The 23919-nt window shown below is 43.3% G+C and overlaps 1 protein-coding gene and 1 long non-coding RNA gene across 5 annotated transcripts; both read right to left on the reverse strand.

Moving 5' to 3' along the window:
- Window positions 1-3830: 3830 nt before the first annotated feature.
- LOC120442697 lies at window positions 3831-7037 on the reverse strand. Its single transcript, XR_005614874.1, has 6 exons — window positions 6913-7037; window positions 6702-6810; window positions 5597-5721; window positions 4585-4945; window positions 4084-4322; window positions 3831-3968 (listed from the first exon to the last, which is right to left on the reverse strand). It is a non-coding gene; the product is annotated as an uncharacterized LOC120442697 (long non-coding RNA).
- Window positions 7038-13648: 6611 nt separating this feature from the next.
- Window positions 13649-20341, reverse strand: LOC120442695. 4 transcript variants are annotated; one of them, XR_005614873.1, is made up of 4 exons: window positions 20212-20341; window positions 14270-18871; window positions 14006-14071; window positions 13649-13845 (listed from the first exon to the last, which is right to left on the reverse strand). XR_005614873.1 is itself a non-coding variant. In XM_039619729.1 (2 exons), exon 2 carries the CDS (start codon window positions 16645-16647, stop codon window positions 14866-14868), a length of 1782 nt encoding a protein of 593 aa, XP_039475663.1. In that variant the 5' UTR covers window positions 16648-18871; window positions 20212-20341; the 3' UTR covers window positions 13649-14865. The 4 variants fall into 4 exon arrangements, 1 of the variants encoding a protein (XP_039475663.1); XR_005614871.1 differs by having other exon boundaries at window positions 13649-14071; XR_005614872.1 differs by having other exon boundaries at window positions 14006-18871.
- Between the last annotated feature and the right edge of the window lie 3578 nt (window positions 20342-23919).

Consider the following 23919-nt stretch of genomic DNA (forward strand, 5'->3'; position numbering starts at 1 on the left):
CTCAATGCAATTACTGTTCACATATGTCTAGTCTTCCTGAAAAACAGAAAACCAAGGCTACATTTAATTGGTTATCATTGAGGTGATAAAATCTGCTACCACATAATACATCCATGTTTGTATTTACTGGCCAAAAACAAAAAGCTACATTTTGCACAGCTCACCTCAAGGACATGCACCAGAGCCTCACTTGTATCTCGTACCCTCTTTGGAGGGGCAGAGGTGGATGGGAACAATGATGGCAGCACACGTAGGATCTCGAGAGCCTGTTCAGCTGTACAGAAAAAGGAATCATCATCTCATTACCACACTTGAACAAAATGCTCAAGATTAAAACTGATCAAAAAGGTATACAATTGAAAAACAAACAAAAAAACCTCACATTTGGCCAGTGATTGGATAAAAGGTGAACAAGACACTAACATGGCAATTAAACCTGTAGTCCATAGTTTTAACTTGTTAAAGTAACCTAAAACATGCTTAAATGTGACTATCCGACCATGTTCTCTGATTTAAAGTAGGTAATTTGTCATACTTTTTATTTCCCCCAAGTCCCTCCTCCTGCCTCTACAACAAAACAAATCAGTCAAGTGAGCCTAGAGCGTTGACCAATAGGTTTGTGTATTCTCTAGAGGGAGCTGTCAGTCAATGAATATGCACCCCAGCTTGCACAACAATGGAACGACATGCCGAAGTTAGCTTTTAATAAGTATCGAGAGGAGAAATATTTTGCTGCTATTATTTGCTGCTACTTTTATAATCATCATTACCATTTCATGATTGAGGGTGATGTTGCTTTCACAGATGCATTCAGATGTTCAAATATATTGGTATTATATCAGTCTTTATTACAAGTCCAGTTATAACCACTTCGAACTGTTGAGTTGAATCTATAATTGTAAATGTTTTTAATGCTTCTATGATCTCAGTGTTTCTGTGTAGAGGGCAGAGACAGGAAAATACACTCTGTGCCAAAATGAGACAGGAAACGCGTCTGCAGAGCATGCTTTTGCAGAAGTGAAACTGAAGCCAGAGTTTAACTGCAAGTTAAGAGCAGGGTGTTATTATGCATGTATCGTTGATTAACACACACACTTAGTTAGAGGGATCACTGATAGGGGAAAGTTCAAATTGTGTTGCTTGGGGTGGCTTTTAGACTATATTAGGAGGAGCAAACATATTAGCAGATCTGAAAAGGAAAAACCTGTGTTATGAAAATGATTTTAATCTTTTATACATGATTGCATTTGAGCTTATTGAAGAGCTGTGGCTCCTGGTCAAGTGAAGGTCAGAAACTCTTGGCAGGCGTTAATGATCAGCCAATACAAGCTGAGGGGGAACAGGAGCTCTGAAAGGAATTGCAATACACCTGCTTACATGACATATGCCTGGAGTTATATCCTTATATCCTTATAAGAGTTAAGTTTGTGTCATTTATCACGTATATCCTTTTAAGTAAGTTTAAGGTTCACTTATGTTCAGTTTAAGTAAGTTTCCTTCATGGTTATGTTATCATCATTGGAGTGTGACATTTAGGCCAAAAGTCACTCATAGTTTAGCTGTATGAGCTCAGGCCTTATGTCTGGCTAGGACGAGGGTTGTGAGGTGAGCCGGAGTGCAGGAGAGGTCATGACACATACATAGCATATACTGCAGACACGCACACACACATACACACCATAATAGATCTATTTTGGTAAGTGAGAAGTGAAGATGGGTTTTTGCGGCAATTGCAGAATTGTGCCGACGTACTTAGAGGAAGTGCAACAGATGTCCTAGGAGATAAGCGACAGCGAAGACGAGCTGAGGGGAAGCACCGACCCGAAGACAATGTTCTTTAAAACTATGTTAAAGGTTGTTGACAGAACATTTGTGGTTTTGAGTTGACGTATGCTTTGTTTAAATCTGCCTAGCAACAGAAAAGGGGGCTGTACTATCTTAACCCTATAAAACTGTTGTCTGAATATCGTAAAGACAGTTCAATACTGATTGGGTTGTTGAACTCACACGTGTTCATTAAAATGCCGTCTAAATTGCACACGCCTGGATCTGTGGTTATTTATGGATTCCTCTCTCAACATTGAACCCTAACATAAGCCAGAAGGAACACTGTAGAGCAATCAAAACAAGGAGCAAAGTTACCAATCCCTGGACTGCCTTCTACTTCACAAAGAAAATTTAAGCAGTTTAAAAGTCCTTCTTCAAAAACTGCTGTTAGATGTTTACGACAGTTGAGCGGAATTTGCTTTTAAAAGATGGACGCAGCTCCATGATGTACAAGGGCTCAAAACTGATATAAAGTTGGCAAAGTTTCTTTTAGACAGGTAAAAAACAAAAATTATTTTAGGGAACTGTAAACATTTATTTATTTTTTTAAAAAAGTGGTGTAGATAATTGCTGTATACTGTGTTTACAGTAGGCTAATATGACTCTAGCTTGAATGCTAACTGGACCTACATTGCATTAATGTCAGTCTGTAAGCTTCATGCTAACTCAGTAGGGGAGGGATAGGAACGAAAAGGGATTTGCCTTGCACTGTATGTTATGTAGGCTCACTGATTAGTGCAGTGCTCAACCTTTCACTACATCAACCTGTTGGTTTTTATTTTTAGCCTTTGAGTCTGCTTTCCCTGCGCGTGACTTGTAGGAGGTGTGGCTTTCAGCTCCTTCCAGGAGGAGAGGGGGAGTGGGGGATTAGGCCTTTAAAATTTCAAAATCTCCTCCTCCTGTCCTCAGTGACATCACTTTACGGACTACTGCTTTAACATGCCTTAAGATCCAAACTATACTCTGATCACCAATAACACCAAAACATCATTGCTTACCTTTATCCATTCCCATTGGGGGTTTCAGCATCTTTTTCCATACACCAAAAAACTGCACCTTCTGGCAGAAATCATGCCATCTTTCCTTCAGTTTAGAGCTGGGCGATATAAGATTTTTTCATATCACGATATGTTTTTTTCATTTCAGGCGATAACGATATATATCACGATATAAGCCAAATAACTATATTTGAAATAATCAGCAGCTTGTTTTGATTTAAATATTTATTTCCCCATAATAAGTTCAACAGGGTAGATGTACTGATACTGATGGAACATGAGACTTTTTCAGACACAAAGGGCAGCCGCTAAAGCGTTTAAGTTTCAAAATAGAACAAAACAGACTACTAAATTGTCAATTCCACTTAGAAACAAAATATTAATTCTAAAAAAATAAATCTTAGTTTGTTTTACAGAAGAACAGACAAAATTGACTAACTTTTGTCAATATCAAATAAACTGAGAACTAAAAGGAAATTCTCAATCTCTCCTTGTTGTATAGCTTAGCTTTTCAAACAGTTTTAACAGTTACTTTAGTCTGACAAAAACCGAATGACGAATTAGCGCTTTCAGTCAGAGATTGAGCATGCACCGCTTTATTGTACTTCCAGACTTGCTTTCGGCACAATTTACAGTGCTCGCTACTCTGTTTTTTGTCAGACTTGAAATAGCCGAAATACCTTCACACTAGAAACTTCTATGGCCTTTCCGTTCGACAATCTCTCCAGCATTGGAACCATCATCTGTTTTCTCTTCGATAACCTTCGGTCACGCTCTCGGTTGATTTTTCTCTAGTCAGCAAACTCATTTCCTCCATTACCCAGGTGGCACGGCGGCTGGCTGCTTCCCAAACAAATACACACGTGCGGCTTGGCACTTGTGCTGTACGTAACAAGTCACGTGACGTGACGCTGCGGCTGTGATTGGTTCGGCTCTGCGCTACTTAATTTGGATTGGCTGTTCTTTTTTTTCTTTTTTAAGAGCGCAAGAGAGATGAGGCCTATCGCAATAATTTAATTTTTCTATCGAGAAAAAGTTATTTCGCAATACATATCGTTATCGTTCTATCGCCCAGCTCTACTTCAGTTCATTGATGAAGTTGCCATTATCTTTATCCAAAATGCGATGAAGCTCCTCCATCACCTATAAAATATTCAGCATACCAATACAAACATGTCAATGCTTCACTGAGGACCAAGAAGTTGGTATGATAAACATTGTGTTTGGTTTGAATCACGTGCATTCAATAATGACTTACATGTCCAATGTCCTTGAAGCAAGGATATGCTTCTAGAACCTTTTTGTGTCTGTCCTCCTCGCGAATAGTATTTGAATCAATGAATGCTCTTCTGGCTGAAAATTCCAAATCCAGGAGCTTAGAGACTTCCTGGTGGTTTGGGTTTTTTCTTTTAAACAAAGTGTGTAGGGTCTTGTTGTGCTTGGCCAAGGTTGCTGGACGGTAGGTGTCTGGACTGTTGATATCTGCAGGCTTGTATGCTGCAAGACACATAATTACATAACTAATATCTCTCACTTTAAAATAAAAATCTTATGTTATTAAAATGACAGATGTCAGAAATCTGCCATAAAAAAAAATATATGTAATATAATGGAGTTAAATCTTTAAAAACATCTCACATTTTTCAGTCTTTTGTTTACACAATGACCTGTACAGGACATTTTTATACATTTTTCCAGCCACTACTAAAAATGTCCAACATGAAACACTTTGGTCATAAATTGGATGCATTTCACTTACCCATGTATTCTTGATGCCTTGGTCCTGTAGCATGGGGTAGTACTGCACTATTCTCTTTGCCATTGCTGTAATTTCTGGTTTTGATGGGTATCTATGCAACTAGTCATGGTTTTTCGGATGAGCCGACATCTGAGGTCCTTTGACATTTTGCAGCTGCGCTCTTCACCTCAAAGTATTGTTGGCGGACCTGCTCAAGCTCAGTGTCGGTGTGCAATACATATTCTTGATAGGATAACTTCACAACCTTTTCAGGGCTTGTGCACTTTGCACAAGTTGCATTTAAAGTAGTGGATGTCTGTTGCTTGGGTGACTCATTAATGAAGGAGCTGCTTGAAGATTTTGAGTCATCTTGGCCAGATTCCTGCAAAATAAAAAATGGTAAATGGCCTGTATTTGTATAGCGCTTTACTAGTCCCTAAGGACCCCAATGCGCTTTACACATCCAGTCATCCACCCATTCACACACACATTCACACACTGGTGATGGCAAGCTACATTGTAGCCACAGCCACCCTGGGGCGCACTGACAGAGGCGAGGCTGCCAGACACTGGCGCCACCGGGCCCTCTGACCACCACCAGTAGGCAACGGGTGAAGTGTCTTGCTCAAGGACACAACGACCGAGACTGTCCAAGCCGGGGCTCGAACCGGCAATCTTCCGATTGCAGGGCGAGCTCCCAACTCTTGAGCCACGATCGCCCCAATGAACAACACCAAAATGCAACATTTTTTTTGGGGGGGGGGATCATCCAACTCTGCCTGCGTTTGGGTTAAACTAGCTGTAATTGGCGGTTTGATAACATTCCACAGCTGAAAAACTTGGTAAACTCTTGGTTTGACAATCAGACTGGTTGTAACTCCGCAAGTGTTTCCTATGACGGACGGTGGTTCCTACGATGTAAGGCAGCTTCAGGAGGACAATATTTTACATTCACAACTAAGTGACCATAGACTGACCATGATGTGACTTGTTTATGAAAGTTTAATAGGTGGTGAGTGACTGAGAAACTGACCTCCAGTACATTCTGACAGGCACTCCAGACTGCTTTTCTCCATAAAAAGTTCTCTGGGCCTGGGAAAAGATCCTGCAAGTCTTCATGAGAAAGGGTGCCCATCATTCCCTCGCTGATGTTTGCAGCTATGAACACATTGGAAGACAAACATAGAAAGATGAAATGATGTCCTACAAATGAAACTGCATGAGAGACGAGACTTTTAAAATTGATACTTCTAAAATTGATACTTCATTAAAATTTTGTTGCCATTGCTAACTAGTTTAGTATAAAAATGTGGATACCTCATTGTTTGCTACTGTTTGTTGTATAGAGCTAATGAGCAACATGCTAAGAGGCAGCCACCAGGAGCTGTGTTGGCAATGACAGCACCCGAGAAGCTGGCTCTCTGTTTTGTCCTAATCAGTCTCTTGCTTCCCCCCCTCTGAGAGAGGACACACAGACAGCTGTCTGTAGCTGCCAGTGCTCGTTTTCTGTTAGCATGTTACACATTAGCTTATGAGAAAAAAAAACTGAACTTAAGTAAAAGTAGTGTTACTTCAAAATAAAATGAAGTAGAAGTAAAAAGTATTCTCCTAAAAAAACCAATTATAACTGCTGTGGAAAAACTCCGTTTACAGACAAACATAAGCCGTCATGCTACTTTAGTAGTATTGTTGACCTCATTTTTATATATTGGACACTGAGTTTTTATTCAACTTTAATTATCATTAAGGAACTGAGCTTTTGTGAATGTAGTGGAGTACAGTTACTTCTTCACAAATCTACTCAAGTAAAAGTGAAAAATATAGTGCAGTTAAACTTCTCTGAGAAGTACCTTTTTTCCCAAAAGTTAATCAATTAAATGTTAATTAGTAAATGTTACTGAGCACTATCCACCTCTAAGGATGAATAAATACATTTGCATAAGTAACACAAATAACTACAAATGTTCCTAAAATGGGGAAATGATCATGTGAAGTAGAAGGTAAAAATTAACTTAAACATCATAGACCACATTATTTATAAAATAATTTAATTTACACACTTTCGTGTTCATACACCTATGCAAAAAAAAAAAAAAAGTCAATTTAATCTGTTTAAAAATAAAACTTGCATACATTACCCCTTAAAATCGACACCGTGACCTCACCCAGTTCTTCCATGGTGTTAGCTGATTTAGCTTACTAGTTAGCTCTGCTGGCGTTAGCTAGCCTCGTGTAGTCTGTGTTCGGCTGCAATATTACACAATATAAATGCACCGAAACATTTAGGACATTTAAAAGGAGTGTTATATGTAAGAAAAAATGAGCACTGTACAATACATTTTAACTTACTTCCAATGAAACACGGATGCAAAGAACTCTCGGACAGTAGTGGCAAGCACGTGTCTGCGTGAACTGAAGATGTCCACCAGATCATTTACGACAGTCAGACACGAAGTTCGTCCTCAATTTGCCTGACATTTCTTTGGCTTAAAAAATCCTAAAAGGAAGATTGATTCATTGATTGTTTTTAATCAAAACAACTGTCTCTGTGCATTGCAAATTAACGTTAATTATTATAGGTTAATAAAAGAGAATTTAGTTTACCCCCACATTTACGACAATTTAGCAGGCGCGTGTAACCATGGTAACGAGTTATTTTACAGCAGTCAGCCTCGCGCTACCGACTTAAACTTGCTAGCTTCCGACGTGATTTGGCGTTGCTTCATATGCTACGTGTTTGTAGCATTGACTTTGATACAACTTTTGAGTCACATTAACACCATGCACAGCCGCAGCCCTGACTTCTGCGTGGTGTGTGGAATTGGTGACTGTCCGAGTGAGTACAAAGTGTATAACTCCTACTGTCACGTAAAGCGGACACGCGCGCATCACCTTCTCGGAGTGGAAGCGGATGAGGAGGAAGGATCAACTCGCCATGGTTTACCTGGGCTGGAGCAGGTGAAAGGACGGCCCCAATCAACCAAACTAACGCCAGTTCTTCAGTAACTGACGAGGGCTCAAGCATCCCTGCACTAACGGTAAGTTATTTTAACACAAGCCGGAGAAACGAGCTGCAGAAGCTGTAACATAATGTTAGCATTTACTGTGCCTGATCCAAGCACGCCCATTAAACGTGTTGTTTTTTTTGACAGAGTCATGTTGTACTTTTATTTTAGCAGTGATGAGTGGCAGACTAGAGGAGAATAAATTTATTTTAGTCTGACCCCAGTCAGAAAACAAGCACAGTGCAAAAGAAAAACTGCAGCAGCTACAATAGAGAAGACAGACTGAGCCATCAGAGGTGTTTCTTCTGCCGTCTCTTAACACCTTTTAACTGATCTTCAGAGAGAAGAAGATGGTCAGAGGCTTAATGTGATTCGTTCCCGCTCTATTTGGGTCACAGCGATCTATTGCAGGCTTTCCCCTACGGAACAGTGTGGTTGCAGTGACACACACAGTCTTTTGGCAGAACATTAAAAGACACAAAACTTTCTTTGTGTGTTTCAGTTCTGTCATTACTTCTGACAAAAGACAAAAACTTGCTGGATTCAGATTAACATTTTGCCTGAAGATTTTTTCCGCATCGGAAGTCTTTTTCATTTTAAGTAATTCTTTCTGCTCATATTTCTAAGCAGAATTGTTTTCTTTACCGGTCCCACCCTTGATGCTATCAAGAAAAGTATCCCCTTTCTGATTTTGATTTCTATTCATCTATCTGTCTATGTCAAACACTGGTTTTGTTAGTAACCTTTAACCTTTCATGTTCCTGGAAAAAGAAAATCCTACTTCCATAAAGGTCATAGTTCTTGATTCTTGTCTACACAAGTTTCCACTCTTATATTTTAAACCCACAGTGCAAACAAACACTTTAGGATAGCTTATGGACCCGTGTTTCCACACAGTTTGGTATTTAAACCATACTTGTATTAGATTAGGATCAAATTTAGAGGAGCAGCAAGTGATATAAATAAATACCTAGACACACCACCATAATCCAACATAATGGACTGACGCCTGTTTTTCCAAATGGATTGACCAGTCTGGACAGTCGACATCTATGTTATTACATCCAAACAAAGTGAGAGATAAACTTGTATCAGAAACAGGTGTTCTTTCAGCTGGGATGATCTAGAGTTATCGCTTAAAAGCTATAAAGTCTGCAGTTATATTGTGAGAGTGTAAACAGGAGGGTCGGGGACAATTTATGATATACTCATGAGACTTCCATACCTTTAGCGCGCACTTCTCTCCAGTTTTCTTGTTAAAGCACTCGAGGACTTTGCCGTTGATCCTCAAGCCCAGAACCTGATTGGAGACTTTATAATCGTCCGTCACCGCGTTTCGCTTTATCTCCAGTTTAGGGTAAGTGGGCATGGGGAAGTGTGTGGACTCTGCGTCCTTCTTGTCGGCGGCTGGGAGAACTGCCGGCTGTTCTTGCTGCAGTTTCGGGATGCCATCCGTGGAGTCTGACTCTGTCTCACCAGCATTTGGCGGTTGCGGAGCTTTTTGCTTTCCGTTTCCATTTTCCTACAACTGTTCATAACTTGCATAGTTCACATTTCTGTATAACTGTATATCTCATATTCTGTATAGTTTTTTTCATATTTATATCCTGTTCATAGCCTGTACATAGCTTGTACTCACTACAGCCTGTACATACTTATAGTTATAGAATATTCATAACATACTTCATACTGTGTACATTATAACATACCATAATAGACCCATTTCTGTAATATACTTACATATCTATATTATTGCTAATATATATTGTAATATATCTATATCATGGCTAAAGCACTTCTGGATGGATGCAAACTGCATTTCGTTGCCCTGTACCTGTGACATGTGCAATGACAATAAAGTTGAATTCTATTCTATTCTATTCTATTCTATTCTATCCTATTCTATTCTATTTTGCAGCATGTTTTACACCGGCTTGCTGTCAACAGCGGTGCACAGAGGGACAAACTGAGCAACTCTCTGGATTAACGCGATGAGTCCAGCCCTCCTCCGGTAAATGCATAAAGCTGAGACCTCTAACGCATCCGCCTGTCCCATGCGGACTCTACCACAGTGACTCCACTCTGTCTTCACACAGGCTTACAAGTCAGAGTCCATTTGGGGAAACTACACTATAATTATATTCTTTAAATATAGCTCTCTGAACTTTAGCGATCCGGGGTGGCCCGTGAGAGAAAATCTAAAAAAGAATTTGAGCGCAAATGAACCATTTAAGAAAATTCCAGTCAGACGTGTTTGGGGGGGTAAAAAAAAAAAAGAAAAAAAGGCAGTGGTGACGATTATCTGTTGATCTCGGTTTCCCGCTGATCACTCCTTCAGCTGCATTCACATGGCCGGTCGCTGTCACAGTATTTTAAGCGCCACCCTCCAGTCAAGTCATATTTCTCAACTGACCTACGTGGCCGCCTTAAAGGAGCAGGACGGATATTCAAGTATCAAATGAGCGCTGCGGGCAGGTGAAACTAGTCAGTGGCAATAACGGTTGTATATTTGGCTGTGCAGAAAATACACACAAAAAAGGATCCAATTACCAAGTGATTTTAGTGATGGTAAATAAACACAGAGGATATTGCTTGTGAACAGTTTATTAGACAGATTAAAGTAGATAACTAATAGCAATAACTAATAATAACTAATATAACTAATTTCTCGTTCCACAGGGTGCACATAGAAACCTCGGTTTTATTTGATCGTCGTCATGGCAGGGTGTTTTTTCTTTGCATGTGGTTTTGCAAGTGCGTGTAAAAGTGTGCGTTTGCTCAGTAGTCCAGTGCACAGATAAGTGCAACACCCCGTTTGATCCAGTGCCTCTGGGTGTGACGTGTTGGCAACTCCAACGATATCACATAGTTGGTAGAGTGGCCGGTGGTGCAAAAGCACACAGAGCACTTCAGTGACTTAAAGACAAAAGTGTTTTAAACCATTTCTGTTTTTTCATCGCTACACTGAGGGAAGGATTTGTGAGCAGCCTAAGGTGCCAAGATGTTGGCATTGCGAGTGGAAAAAACTGAGCTGCACTTTCAGCACTTTCAGATGCTTCATGAAATTGGACCCTCACCTGGAGTCTATTTTGGGTGAGCAATAAAACCAGCAAACAGAGATACGCACAAACCTATGACGGCACACCTACTGACTACAGATCATAACTAGGGCTGGGCAAAACGATTATTTTCCTAATCGATGAATCTAGCGATTAATTTTTCGATGCATCAATTAATCTAACGATGAATTTTTCAATCCGATTCGATTTTGATTCGATTAACGATTTTTTCCCCGTTATTTGACTTGTATAGCAATTTCACATTTACTAATTTATGTATATCAATGAAAAACACACATTTCTTCATTTGAAGACCTTTTAATAAAAAAAAATGCAAAATAAAGTTGTAGAGGTTGTACAATCAATACAATAGAGATAGCATTTAACAAGAAATGAAATGTGCAAACATATAAAATTAAGGAAAAGTTAACAAAACATTTCAAATAAATAGCAACAATGGTGTCTTTAAACAAACAAAATGTAACATTCACTTTGCTTTCTGCCAAAAAGTGCTCTTCATTCACAAAACAAAATCCACAATAACATTGCACTACAATCTTCTGTTTTTAACAAAAATTAAATGTTGTGCAAAACAAATATGAACAAAGGAAACCATACCAAAAAATTAATAAAATATAAACAGCAGCAATGGCGTCTTTGAACAAATAAAATGCAACATTCACTTTGCTCTCTGCAAAAAAAGTGCTCTTCGTTAACAAAATATCCATTTTGCTGCCTTCTCTTCTATTTCTGTGTGTGTGTGTTCAATCACGGTCATCACATAAAGTAGTTATGCATTGGAGTGGAGGAATGTTAGCATTTCTACATGCTCAGCAGTCAGGCTTGCCCTTTTTCTGGTGACAATGTTTCCAGCAACTGAAAAAAGCCTTTCAGATGGTGTTGATGTGGCAGGTACAGCCAGATATGATTTGGCTAAAGTAGCCAGTGTGGGGAATCTTGCTGCATTATTCTTCCACCATGTAAGGGGGTCATTATCCCTTGGAATAGGGGCTTCCCCAAAATACAACAGTGCTTCTTTCCTCACTGCCTCATTTTCTCCATCCCCACCCTGGTCAGTGTTTTCATTACAATCTTCCTCCTCAGAATCTGTACCCAACAAAGTGTCCAACACAGACCTCTTCTTCGTCGGGGGACTCGCTGAGGCTTCCTGTCCCACATCTTCCTGCTGTAACTGTGATCTCTGCTCCCTTTTGAGATCAAGTGCCTCCCTCTGTACTGTTACTTGCAGTTTCAGAGCATCTTCTGGAGAAAGGAATTTTAGTTTACGAAAACGTGGATCGAGGGCAGCAGCAATGAGTGACACATTTTTTCCATCTGCTTGAAATGCAGATACTTCTGGCTGCCACCTATACAAGATTTCCTCTTCTGCACAGTTCTGGAAAGAGTTCACTGCGGCAGAATCAAATGATTTGTTTTGGGTGGATTTCAGGAGACCTTTCAGCGGGGGGGAAGAACAGAGACTGTGACATAAGACTGTCCACTAAGAACATTAGTGGCTTGCTCATAAGGCTTGAGCACCTCCTTCAATTCATCCAGAAGAATCCACTGATCACTTTTCAGATCTAGGTACTGTTTCCCACGCTGTGTGACTTTTGGATCTGAAAGCGTCGCAACCACTGGCCATCTCTGTTCCAACAGACGTTCAATCATGTAGTATGAACTGTTCCATCTGACAGCGACATCCTGGATTAGTTTATGCTCAGCTGTACCCATCTGTTTTTGCTTCTGCTTAAGTTTGGTGCTAGCTGGCTCACTTTTCCTGATGTGCTTTACAAGGCCCCGTGCAGCTGATAGTGCCTTATCAATCTTGGGGTCTTTCAGTGCATGGTGTACAACCAGTTGCAGTGTATGCCCGGCACACCGATAGGACACCACTCCAAACTTCTCTTTCAGGATGTGGAGAGCTGCAACTATGTTACTTGCATTATCATGCACGATGGCAAGGACATTATGCAAGGAAATGTGGAATTTTCTTTTTTTTTTATGATATGCCATTTCCACCTTACAAAGCCGGCAAACGACGGAATCACTTCCTTTTCGGTTAAAATATCCCCATACTGTAGAACTGCGTGTTCGGGTGGAGTGGTTTAAGTCGACTGCCTCACTCATGTTGCCACTACTCGCTGCCGCCATGTCTTTTTTTGAAAGTGACGACGCATCGACGCAGATTTTTTTACGTCGACGTATTTTACACGTCGACGTAATCGATTACGTCGACGCGTTGTCCCAGCCCTAATCATAACCTGAGCCAGAGTTTCACAAACATGGACTTTTCTTTTGTTTTTTCCCCACAAATTTACAAAAAACTCTAATAAATCTATGTTCTCTCTCATAATCTCTATACTAATCTATATCACTCCTCTATATACTGACCAGCTCGTGTGAGTGTCTTGTAGATAGGGCATACATAGATCCCTGAGGCTGGAGGTTGTCAGTTGGGTTTGGGGATCAGCCAGATGACGGCCATTTGCGTGTAGAGCTCCTTGGGTCTGGACTCTGTGAGCTGACCTGCCTTGTTATCCCAGCGAGCCCCCTCCAGGAATAGACCGTGAATGTAGCAGCCTGTGTCTGGTATTTCTGTAATCTCTGACACTGACTTCACTAATACCTGAAGGATAAATCATCACAAAAAAGTAGGTCAAGACCACTGAAAACCTGGGTTGGGGTTGGGGGGTAAAGTCATTATGAATATAGCACTTTGCTTCGTATCTGTATGTTGTCCCGATTCGAAATACTGAGATCCACAACAAAATACCAAAGGCCCAGAAGGATGCAATCAAACGGAAGAGTTTATTGAATACACATGCGGGGAGGTACGAACTGCCAAACATCAGTTGTAGAACTCCGCCCAAAAATACACTTCAGATTGCTTTTATACCATCAGGGTATTATGACGCCCCCTCATGCGTCTACAAGCACATAATTTGCATCTTAAGAACATTATTTGCCTCTTTTACAGACAATGATCAATTCTAAGAGATAAATGCAGACACAGAAGTTCCCCTTTCTGGCATCCTCTTCCAAATATGGTGGTGAGCTCCCCATGGACTTGTCCTCCTCTTTGCGTCACCTGTTACTAGTGTAACCGGTTTCTGCTTCATCCTGCTGCAACAGTTCGGCCCAAACAGACTCCTCGACTCTGCGTTGTGTTGTGTTTTAAGAAAACAAGGAGTCTCTGATCGATGCCACTTTATTTCCTGAATGGAAACAATGGTGTTCTTTATCAGTGCACAGGCTCGCCACACACCACTCCGCACAGCACACTCTCGTATGGCTACGGCAGACTGGCAGCGATTACTGCCGCAATATTACAATTTATAACGTACAATAAAGTAACAGCAACAACAAATGATGTACCTGAATGGAAACAATGGTGTTCTTTATCAGTGCACAGGCTCGCCACACACCACTCCGCACAGCACACTACGGCAGAACATCCCATTAGCATTTCGCTTTAGCATACATGTTTTACACAATAATAAACAAATGAAAAGTACATAAAACTGGTGTTGGACATGTGTCCACTAAGCACTTATCACACTCGGTGCCCATCAGCTAATCAAACATCTTTTATGTGTCTGTACTACTTAGCTATATCGTGTGCGGAGCAATACAACTCACCTCTCGTATGGCTACGGCAGACTGGCAGCGATTACTGCAGCCAGCCTCCCCTAACCAGCCACACCGAGAGGGGGGGCGCTGTTTCCCCATTACACTGACATTTGTGGCAAGTGGGATAATACCACATAAACACTGTTACATTCCCCCCTGCTGAATTCCACTTGCACACTCAAAAAAACAAACACCACAAACAAAACAACACCCTTAAAAAAAACACAGGTACACCACAATCACCATAATACAACAGAGAACAAAAACCCAATAATCCTCAAAAAAACCCCAAGATTTAAAAAAAAAATCCGATAGCTAATCCACAGCTATCAACATGTGATAAATCCGTTCAGCAACACCAGGTCGTACAGTCACAAAGAAAATTCAGTCAGAGGACTATTCCCAAAAGAATCAATAGGAGAAGAAGTTGGCCAGACCCCTTCCAAAAAAAAAAGAACAAAATATGCCAGTTACATATTTCATCACATCATAACTGTACGCCACTCTGACACAGAAAAATCAACGACAAATAATCTGTCTCAATTCTAAAGACCAAAGTCCCACTTCAACAACAAAAGGATCAACTTGCAGTAATCCAACAATATTCAAACTTTAACAGGTTTCTGGTGCATCATTTCAATCAACCTGGAGACAGGCTTAAGTAACCGTCCCACTCTCGATCTAGCACGGGCCCTCACCACCCTGCTAACATCAGTCAGATCTGCGTTGGGCAGAACAACTGTGGTTGAGACATGACCCTCAATAGCAGCTGTATTGTCTTGGTCACCATCAGTAGTGGCTGCCAACTCCAAAACAGAGGAGACTGTTACTGGGGCCACAGACATAAGCAGGTCAGAATGTTGACCACCAGAGGTGGCATTTACCTGCTCCTCAGTGTCAACAGGGGGAACACTGGTACAGGCAAGTTCTTGATCTACAATGCTTCCTTCTGGTTGAGCAACCTCTGTCATCAGCGAGTCGCTGGACACTGCAGACGGTAAGTCAGACACCCAAGCTCTTGTTCTGTATTCAGCTGTGCCCACCGATGAGTTGCAGACAGCTTCTCCGTCGCATCCAACCATCAGCGAGCCAGACTCAGAAAGCTCATCTCCATCATCCTGAACTGAAGCACCACTGAGGGGAAGGAAGTTCACCGGCATTATCAGGTTGCGATGCACAACCTTCACTTGCCCTGTGGAATCATCCATCAGCTTAAAGGTGTGACTCTCATCATTTTTGTCAAAAACTGTATAGACAACACTCTCCCAGCGATCGGCAAGTTTTCTCTTGCCACGTCCCTTTTTGTTGGCCAAAAGGACACGATCACCAATCACTACCGGTGCTCCCCGCACCTTCCGGTTGTAGAGGTCCGTGTGACGCTTCAGATTTTTGCGTGCCACCTCCTGCGCCAAATCCATGGCCTCTTTGAGGTCCCTCCTCAATGTCTGGACATATCGATCATAGTCCATGATGTCTTGGTGCTCAATAACAGAGCCAAAAATCACATCAATCGGCAGTCTTGGCACTCTGCCAAACATCAGCAGAAATGGCGCATAGCCAGTCGTCTCATGCACCGTACAGTTGTAGGCGAATGTGAGAGCTTTCAGTGCATCAGGCCACCTTTGCTTGGCTCTGGGGGGTAATGCACGAATCATGTTGCCCAAGGTACGGTTCATCCTCTCGCAGGAGCCGTTTCCCATCGGATGGTATGGGGTCGTGTGAGACTTCTGGACACCTGCTACATTCAACAGCTCGGCAATGAGCACACTCTCAAAATTAGCTCCCTGATCCGAGTGAAGGCGTTTCGGAAAGCCGTAGATGCAGAAGTAGTTATGCCAGAGTTGGTGTGCTACTGCCTTAGCAGACTGATTGGGGCATAGAAAAGCCTGAGCCATCTTAGTAAAGTGGTCTGTGATCACAAGCACATCCACTGATTTGTTCGCCGAATCCTCCGCAGACCAAAAATCTATGCAGACCAGTTCAAGGGGCTCTGATGTTCTGATGTTCTCCAAAGGTGCTCTCGCCTCTGGCTCAGGCGACTTGCTAACAACACACCTTCTGCAGCACCGTACATACTCTGACACATGTTTGGCCATACCAGGCCAGTAGAATCTATGCCTGGCCAGATAAAGTGTTCTTTGTTGTCCCTGATGACCGGCCTCATCATGGACGCCTTTCAGTACAGCAAGACGCAAGGTTGGCGGAACAACATACAGATAAATCTTTGTCTTTGTGACAGGATTCTTGGACACTCGATAGAGCACACCATCTCTCACAGTTAACTTGTCCCAAGCCCTAAGAAGTCTCTTCATATCAACCGGTTCACTTGCCCGCTCCCTCCTCGAGGGTCTCCGTCCCCTTTCCACATAGGAGATCACTCTGCTCATCACGCCGCTGGTGTCCCACTAGGTCATCATGCGAGAAGGGTTCAGAGGCAGACTGGTTCGGCGGAATCACAGTCTGAGAGCATTGGGGTAGAAGGAGAGCATGTGGCCACACCCTGGACTCATGTTCACTATGAGCCTGGAAGACAGCTCCCACTCCAGAAGACGTCAACATTCCAGCCCGTTCAACAGCCATGCACTGAGAAACAACAGGCTGGTCAGTGCTTGAGGCCTTATCAGCTGAATGAACAGTCCATCTGAAGGCCTCCTGAACTCCACCAGTGGCGACTGCCTCCGCTTCTGCCAGAAGTTCATTATATGGAACCCTTATCAACCGGTGGGAGGCCCTGGGGTGCACGAAGGGCTCCCTGCTCAGCGCGTCAGCAACCACATTTTTAGGACCAGGAATGTACTTTATGTCAAACTGGAAGGGCGCTAGCTTTGCGATCCACCTCTGCTCACATGCATCCAGTCTTGGCTTAGAAAGTATGTAAGTAAGAGGGTTATTATCCGTCCATATGGTAAACTGATGACCCCTCAACCAGTGATGGAACTTGTCGCACACTGCTCACTTCAATGCAAAGAACTCCAGCCTATGCGCTGGGTACTTGGACTGTGCATGATTGAGTGTCTTACTGGCAAAGGCGATCGGTCTTGAAGTAGAAGCCCCAGCAGGGACTTGCGACAACACGGCACCAAGGCCACTGCTGGAGGCATCAACAGAGAGCAAAAAGGGCTCCTCAAAATTAGGATGGGCCAGGAGCACTCGATCCAACAAGGCCTGCTTCAGCTCATTGAAAGCTGCCCTGCATTCATCCGTCCAGTCCTCCTCACACAGCTTTGTACGCACCAGCCGGTGCTTTCGCCGTGAACCACGAGGGCCTTTATCCCCAGATGTCAGCCGAAAGAGAGGTTTTGCGATGGATGAGCAGTTCTCAATAAATTGTTGGTAGAACATTACCATCCCCAAAAATGAGCGGACTTTCTGTTGGGATGGAACACTCGAACCCTCTTCCATAAGGTCTGCCTCTGTAAGGGATGTAATGGATGCTATTTTGTCAGGGTCCGACTGTATCCCATCAGCATTTACAATGTGCCCTAAGAATTTCACAGACTGTCTCAGAAAATGGCACTTCTTTGGAGCCAACTTGAGGTTGTGAACCTGGAGTCTCTGGAACACCATATGCAAGCGCTCCAGTGCCAATTCTTCTGTGGGGGCAAAAACCAGAACATCGTCAAGATAGCACAGCACACTGAGGAAGTTCTGATCCCCAAAAATGCCTAGCATCATCCTCATGAAAGTTGCCGGGCTGTTGCACAGTCCTTGTGGCATACGATTATATTCGTACAAACCAAATGGAGACGTAAATGCTGTGTACTTACGGTCCTCCTCATGCACCTCCACATTATAATAACCCGAAGTCAAGTCCATTGTGGAGAACAATCCGTTCCCTCCCAAAGCAGCCAGTGCGTCAGCCGGATGCGGGAGTGGGTGAGCATCTTTGACAGTTCTAGCATTAAGCCAGCGAAAGTCATTACAGATTCTCAACTCACCAGACTTCTTCCAAACTAAGACCAGTGGTGATGCAAACTCACTGCAAGACTTCCGAATTATTTCCCGTTCCTCCATGTCATTCAGAGCCTGTCTTAGTTTTTCATAATGCGTCGGCGGCACACGTCGGCATGGCAACCGGAATGGCTTGTCGTCCACAACTCGAATTCGATGTAGGCAGCCGTTAGCCTTGCCGCAATCCAGCTTGTCTCTCGAGAAGATAGACTCAAACTGGGCTATGAGGCCAACCAGTTTCTCTCTGCCAGCCGGCGAAACTGCACATGAATCAATGTCAATATCAGACAGCCCCAGATTTTGCAGTACTGCATGTAAGGGGCTACAACACCCTGTCATCTCCTGTGAGGGTGAATCATCAGGCAGAGTGGAAACATCGGTGACTAGACTCTGCTCATCATGGCACCAAGCTGGGCTAGTAGACCGTTGCATGTTCTGTTGCAAGTAGGAGCCAGTGGGGGTGAAATTCTCCACCGCTGCACAGGGGGACACGTCAGCCAACTTCATGTTCCGTTTCAGGGTTATCGGCTTGTCAAAGGGGTTCAGCACTTTCACAGGGAGCCAACCATCACTGTTTAGATGCGCTACAGTTCTCCCAACCATAACTGACCTCGAACCAGACCTCGACCCGGTGGGCTCTACAACTACAGCACTGCCCACCTCCTAGGGCTGGGCGATATATCAAAAATTTATCGTTACCGAAATTTATGACTCTCATCGACGTCATTTTGCCCATGTCGGTAAATTCGGTATTTAAAAAAAAAAGAAAAGGCACGTGCAGGTTGGCGATGTTCATGTCCCTTTAAGACGCTGTGCTACGTTACAGACTTGACGGGGTGGAGTCACATGACTCTACTACCTGTCAGTGTTGCCAACTTAGGGACTTTGTCGCTATATTTAGCGAGTTTTCAGACCCCCTTAGCGACTTTTTTTCTAAAAAGCGACTAGCGACAAATCTGGCGACTTTTTCTGGTATTATTGGAGATTTATTTATGACGACTTTTTGACGTGAAAGTGGGTATCGCTTTTACTCTCAACAAGTAGCGGGTGCTGCCGTGGGCACCTCGCCCGCACTAAAGCGCTCACAGGCGGAGGATAGTCCTCCCCAGCTGCTATCAGGGCAGGCGATGTTCACACCTATGCGTCCGAACTGCAAATGAATCGCGCATGAGCGAAGCCGCTGCTCCCGCACTGACTGTAACGCAGTCAGTTCTTCTTTTACTGTTATGCTGTTTTGTGGATCACGAGGTTTAAAACTACTTATAAACACACACACACAAAGTAACTCCACCAGAGTGCCTATTTCGGTCTCTTTTGCGGTCCAAGCCCGGATAAAGGAGCAGGGTTGGAATTCTGACTTAAAAAAAAAACAATAATTGCTAAAATAAATTTAATTTGTAGTTCTAAATAAATTCTAAATGCATTTAGGACGTTTTTACTCACTTTATGTCTCTTCCACAATGTTATTTCTCTCTCCAACAACGTAGGTTACAATTATATTAGCATGACCAATTATGCAAATTAGGCGATGATGTCATTTAGTGACTTCTGGCGACTTTTAGGACAGCCAATAGCGATTTTCCTTACTGAGGAGTTGGCAACACTGCTACCTGTAACAAGGCGAGACACGGGTGAACAAATGGAGGACGATTTAAATGTTGAAGCAGCAGCGACGGAGGTAGAGCTGGTGGAGGAGGAAGAGGAGGCGCTTGTTAACAAAAAAAAAATGCATCATCAATCGTTTGGCAACATTTTGGATTCAACAAGGATGATATTGATCAAAAAATTGTTAAATGTAAACTCTGCAAAAAGACTGTTGCGTCAAGTCAAGGTAACACAACCAACCTCTTCCACCACCTGCAGCACAACCATGTGATTCGTTTGTTTCAACGTTTGTTTTTTTGGCACTTGGGGTGGTTATCGTCCATTTATCGTTATCGAGGTTAACTGCTCAATTTATCGTGATATTGATTTTAGGCCATATCGCCCAGCCCTACCACCTCCCCACTATTCACTAGCTGCAGCCTGCCCCAAACCAGGTGTTCTGTCAGGGGCTCTAATGTTACAGCTCTCTTCAGCTTGACAGTCCCGATCTTATCACCAACACGCCCTGGGGCCACCACTCCTGACATTGAACTCAGGAGATTTTTATTAGGCTGTTCTTCAGCACTCAGGGTCTTGCTGCATTCCTCTCCTAAATCTCCCTCTTCCCTCAGGCGATTACCCAGATATCTCATTAGGTTACTGCCGAGAATGAGGTCCTCACTCTGCCCTGCGACCACCAACATTGGCACAACAACTTTGCAACCATACATCTCCACCGTAATGTCACACACACCTGACGGAACTGTCCTCGAACCACCACAGCCAATCAGGACAACATCAGTGGGTTGCAAGGTGGGGGTCTGCAGCACTGCATGATGCAATAGTTGGGGCATCATATTGGTGCTGAGGGTGCAGGCCATAGAGCCACTGTCAAGCATGGCTTTAACAAACACTTTGCCACCCAGGGTCACATTTTCATAGAACAGCTCATCATGCTGTTTTAGTCTGTGTGTGTTCTGAAAAATCGGTCGCCGGCCTAACTGGCGCTCCTCACAAACAGTGTAGTATACAGATTCTAAATCATCAAAATCATCCTTCTTGGGGGCGATTTCAGGCCTAACACTTGCCCCCTCCACATGTAGGCCATCTAGTTTCCCAGCTGCTGGGTGGCTGATTCAGGCCCCCTCACTCTGACAGACACGGCCCTGGGGCATTGAACCCGTGTGTGGTCCCCAGCATGGCAGATGAAACACAGCTGATGGACTCTACAGTGGTGATACGTAGAGTGTTCAGTGTCACCACAAATCACGCAAGGCACAATTTTGTGTGTTTGGGTCCGGGGGACCCTTGCATCATCCTTAGCAGGCAGCTTTGCTTGTCGAGGCTGTCCCTCCAGGACTTTCTCTAACAGGGCTATCACATGATCAAGACGATCAGTAGGTGGTTGTGCATTAAGGTTGGTAAGTGATGCTGAGGTAGAGGTAGGTGATGGTGTAATACACTTACTGCTGCCTGTCGCCTGCTGCACATTGGGACTCACCTCCTGTCGCCGAAAACTCAAGGCACTGACTGCACTAAACTGAGGGGTGCACTTCTGGTCCTTGCCATGCTCCAGCAATTTCTCGTGCACCTCAGCAACCGTCCACTGCTGCAGGGGCTTGCACTTGAAAATAAGAGACAGTTCTGAGTCTGGGCAGTGACGGATAAACATAGCAGTCAGCTCTTTTGTCAGATATGCAAAGGACTTATTTTGTCTCTTCAGACAGTCTTCTGTCACCTCCATGGCTCTGTTCAACCTGAGCCAGTAGTCAAACGGTGTTTCACCTGAGTTGGGTAGTGTTGCATAAAAGTCAGCTAAAGGCATGCTTGAACAGGCAGTGTCACTGAAGTGCTGCTTTAAGATCTCAAAAATGGGCTCTGGGCCCCTCTCAAGGCACACAGATGGCTTACTACGTATGCCCACCTTGACTATTTCTCGTGCCCTCCCCAGCAGTTTACTTAACACATCATCAGCTTGTTCAGCAACTGGTACCCCTCTTCTCTTAAAAAAAGTAATCATCATTTCCTCCCATTCCTGAACACTGCATGTATCACAGCCATCCCCTCTAAAACACACAGGTTCTTTAACATCAGACTTTACAATCACATTCAATAGTGAGGGTTCTGATAACACATTATTGGCAGACCCAACAACACTGTTTCCCACTCCAAAGCCCAACCGAGATTCAAGACAAGAGGCAATGCTTTCCCCAATAGAAAACCCAATTTGCGTTGCAATCTCCGCATAAAGGTTCTCTTTCGTGGGACTGGTTTCTGATCTAGCATTTGGTAGGTCATCACAGTTCACATCAATAGGGCTTTCATTTAACTCAGTAAGGACAGGCTTAGGTGTGGATGAAACTGGAGCTGTCAGCAACCTTGATCTGCCTCTGCCAAATGACTGCAGAGGGGTAAAACCAACTGCCCCCCTTCCCCTACCAAAACAGGGAAAATCTGCCATGGCTCAGCAATGAGTCTCTCTCTCTCTTTTTTTTTTTTTGTTTAAACTCTCCAAAAAAAAGAAAGCACAGAATCCCACCCCGATGTCTCTAAAGAACGCAGAAAATGGCGGGACTAAGAAAAGCCAGTCTCCCGCGACTTTTCCACCTTCCAGGAAGTAGACAGCACCGTTGCGGTCGCAGGACTGCAGGAGCTTGGGTCACGGCACCAGTGTAACCGGTTTCTGCTTCATCCTGCTGCAACAGTTCGGCCCAAACAGACTCCTCGACTCTGCGTTGTGTTGTGTTTTAAGAAAACAAGGAGTCTCTGATCGATGCCACTTTATTTCCTGAATGGAAACAATGGTGTTCTTTATCAGTGCACAGGCTCGCCACACACCACTCCGCACAGCACACTCTCGTATGGCTACGGCAGACTGGCAGCGATTACTGCCGCAATATTACAATTTATAACGTACAATAAAGTAACAGCAACAACAAATGATGTACCTGAATGGAAACAATGGTGTTCTTTATCAGTGCACAGGCTCGCCACACACCACTCCGCACAGCACACTACGGCAGAACATCCCATTAGCATTTCGCTTTAGCATACATGTTTTACACAATAATAAACAAATGAAAAGTACATAAAACTGGTGTTGGACATGTGTCCACTAAGCACTTATCACACTCGGTGCCCATCAGCTAATCAAACATCTTTTATGTGTCTGTACTACTTAGCTATATCGTGTGCGGAGCAATACAACTCACCTCTCGTATGGCTACGGCAGACTGGCAGCGATTACTGCAGCCAGCCTCCCCTAACCAGCCACACCGAGAGGGGGGGCGCTGTTTCCCCATTACACTGACATTTGTGGCAAGTGGGATAATACCACATAAACACTGTTACACTAGGCAAACTCAAATGCGACAAGAAGCTGAATACATTCAGGCCTTCACTCCAGCCTGTTTCTTGATTAAATGTATTATATGTGTTTTGTAGGCGTGCATGCATTGAACCTTCCATAGCTCCAAGCCACTTACTCCATGTTTCGCCGGGACATTCACGCCCAACGGAGCTTTCAACCTTTTAATTAATTGACTGAGCCACAACTCTTTAATAAGCACCAAATTGCAATGTGTATAACATGATTACAGTTGCGCCTGCAATGAGAGATTATTATGTGATTATGATAACACCTGTAATACAGACTTTAATGTAATGTCAGCAGCTTCAATAACTGCTTCAATGAAGTGATTATTATATGGTTTAATGCAATGATCATGACTTAATGCAAAGTTAATTAATGCAATCATAATGCTGATAATAAGTATAAGTAGCAGTAAAATATTCCTTATTCCACACTCCCTCTCTTGACCCTGTTCACAAACAGGGTCACCACACTCCGTTGAGTCACTCCTCCTCCCAGTCGGCCACCTCCACGCCCATCAGTGGCATCATGGCCACCCAAGTCACCGATTCAGCGTTTACGGCCCTCGTTATTACCTTCTCCAGCAGTCCTCTGGCACAGGGAATGAAACAACAACCTCAGGTGTTCGAGGTGGTCGACCAGAACACACTTCGTAATAAGCACTCTGTGTACACAATTATTATAGTTGTCCCGTTCAGTGCTTTCCTCAGTATGCAGAATGCTTCGTAAGGTCCAGCGTGTTTAACATATA

Source organism: Oreochromis aureus, linkage group 11, assembly GCF_013358895.1.
Source record: "Oreochromis aureus strain Israel breed Guangdong linkage group 11, ZZ_aureus, whole genome shotgun sequence".
Lineage (NCBI taxonomy): Eukaryota > Metazoa > Chordata > Actinopteri > Cichliformes > Cichlidae > Oreochromis > Oreochromis aureus.

Bases quoted from the DNA above. Each gene is read 5' to 3' on its own strand.
- LOC120442695 (XM_039619729.1), bottom strand. From the start codon at position 16,647: ATGAGCAGAGTGATCTCCTATGTGGAAAGGGGACGGAGACCCTCGAGG.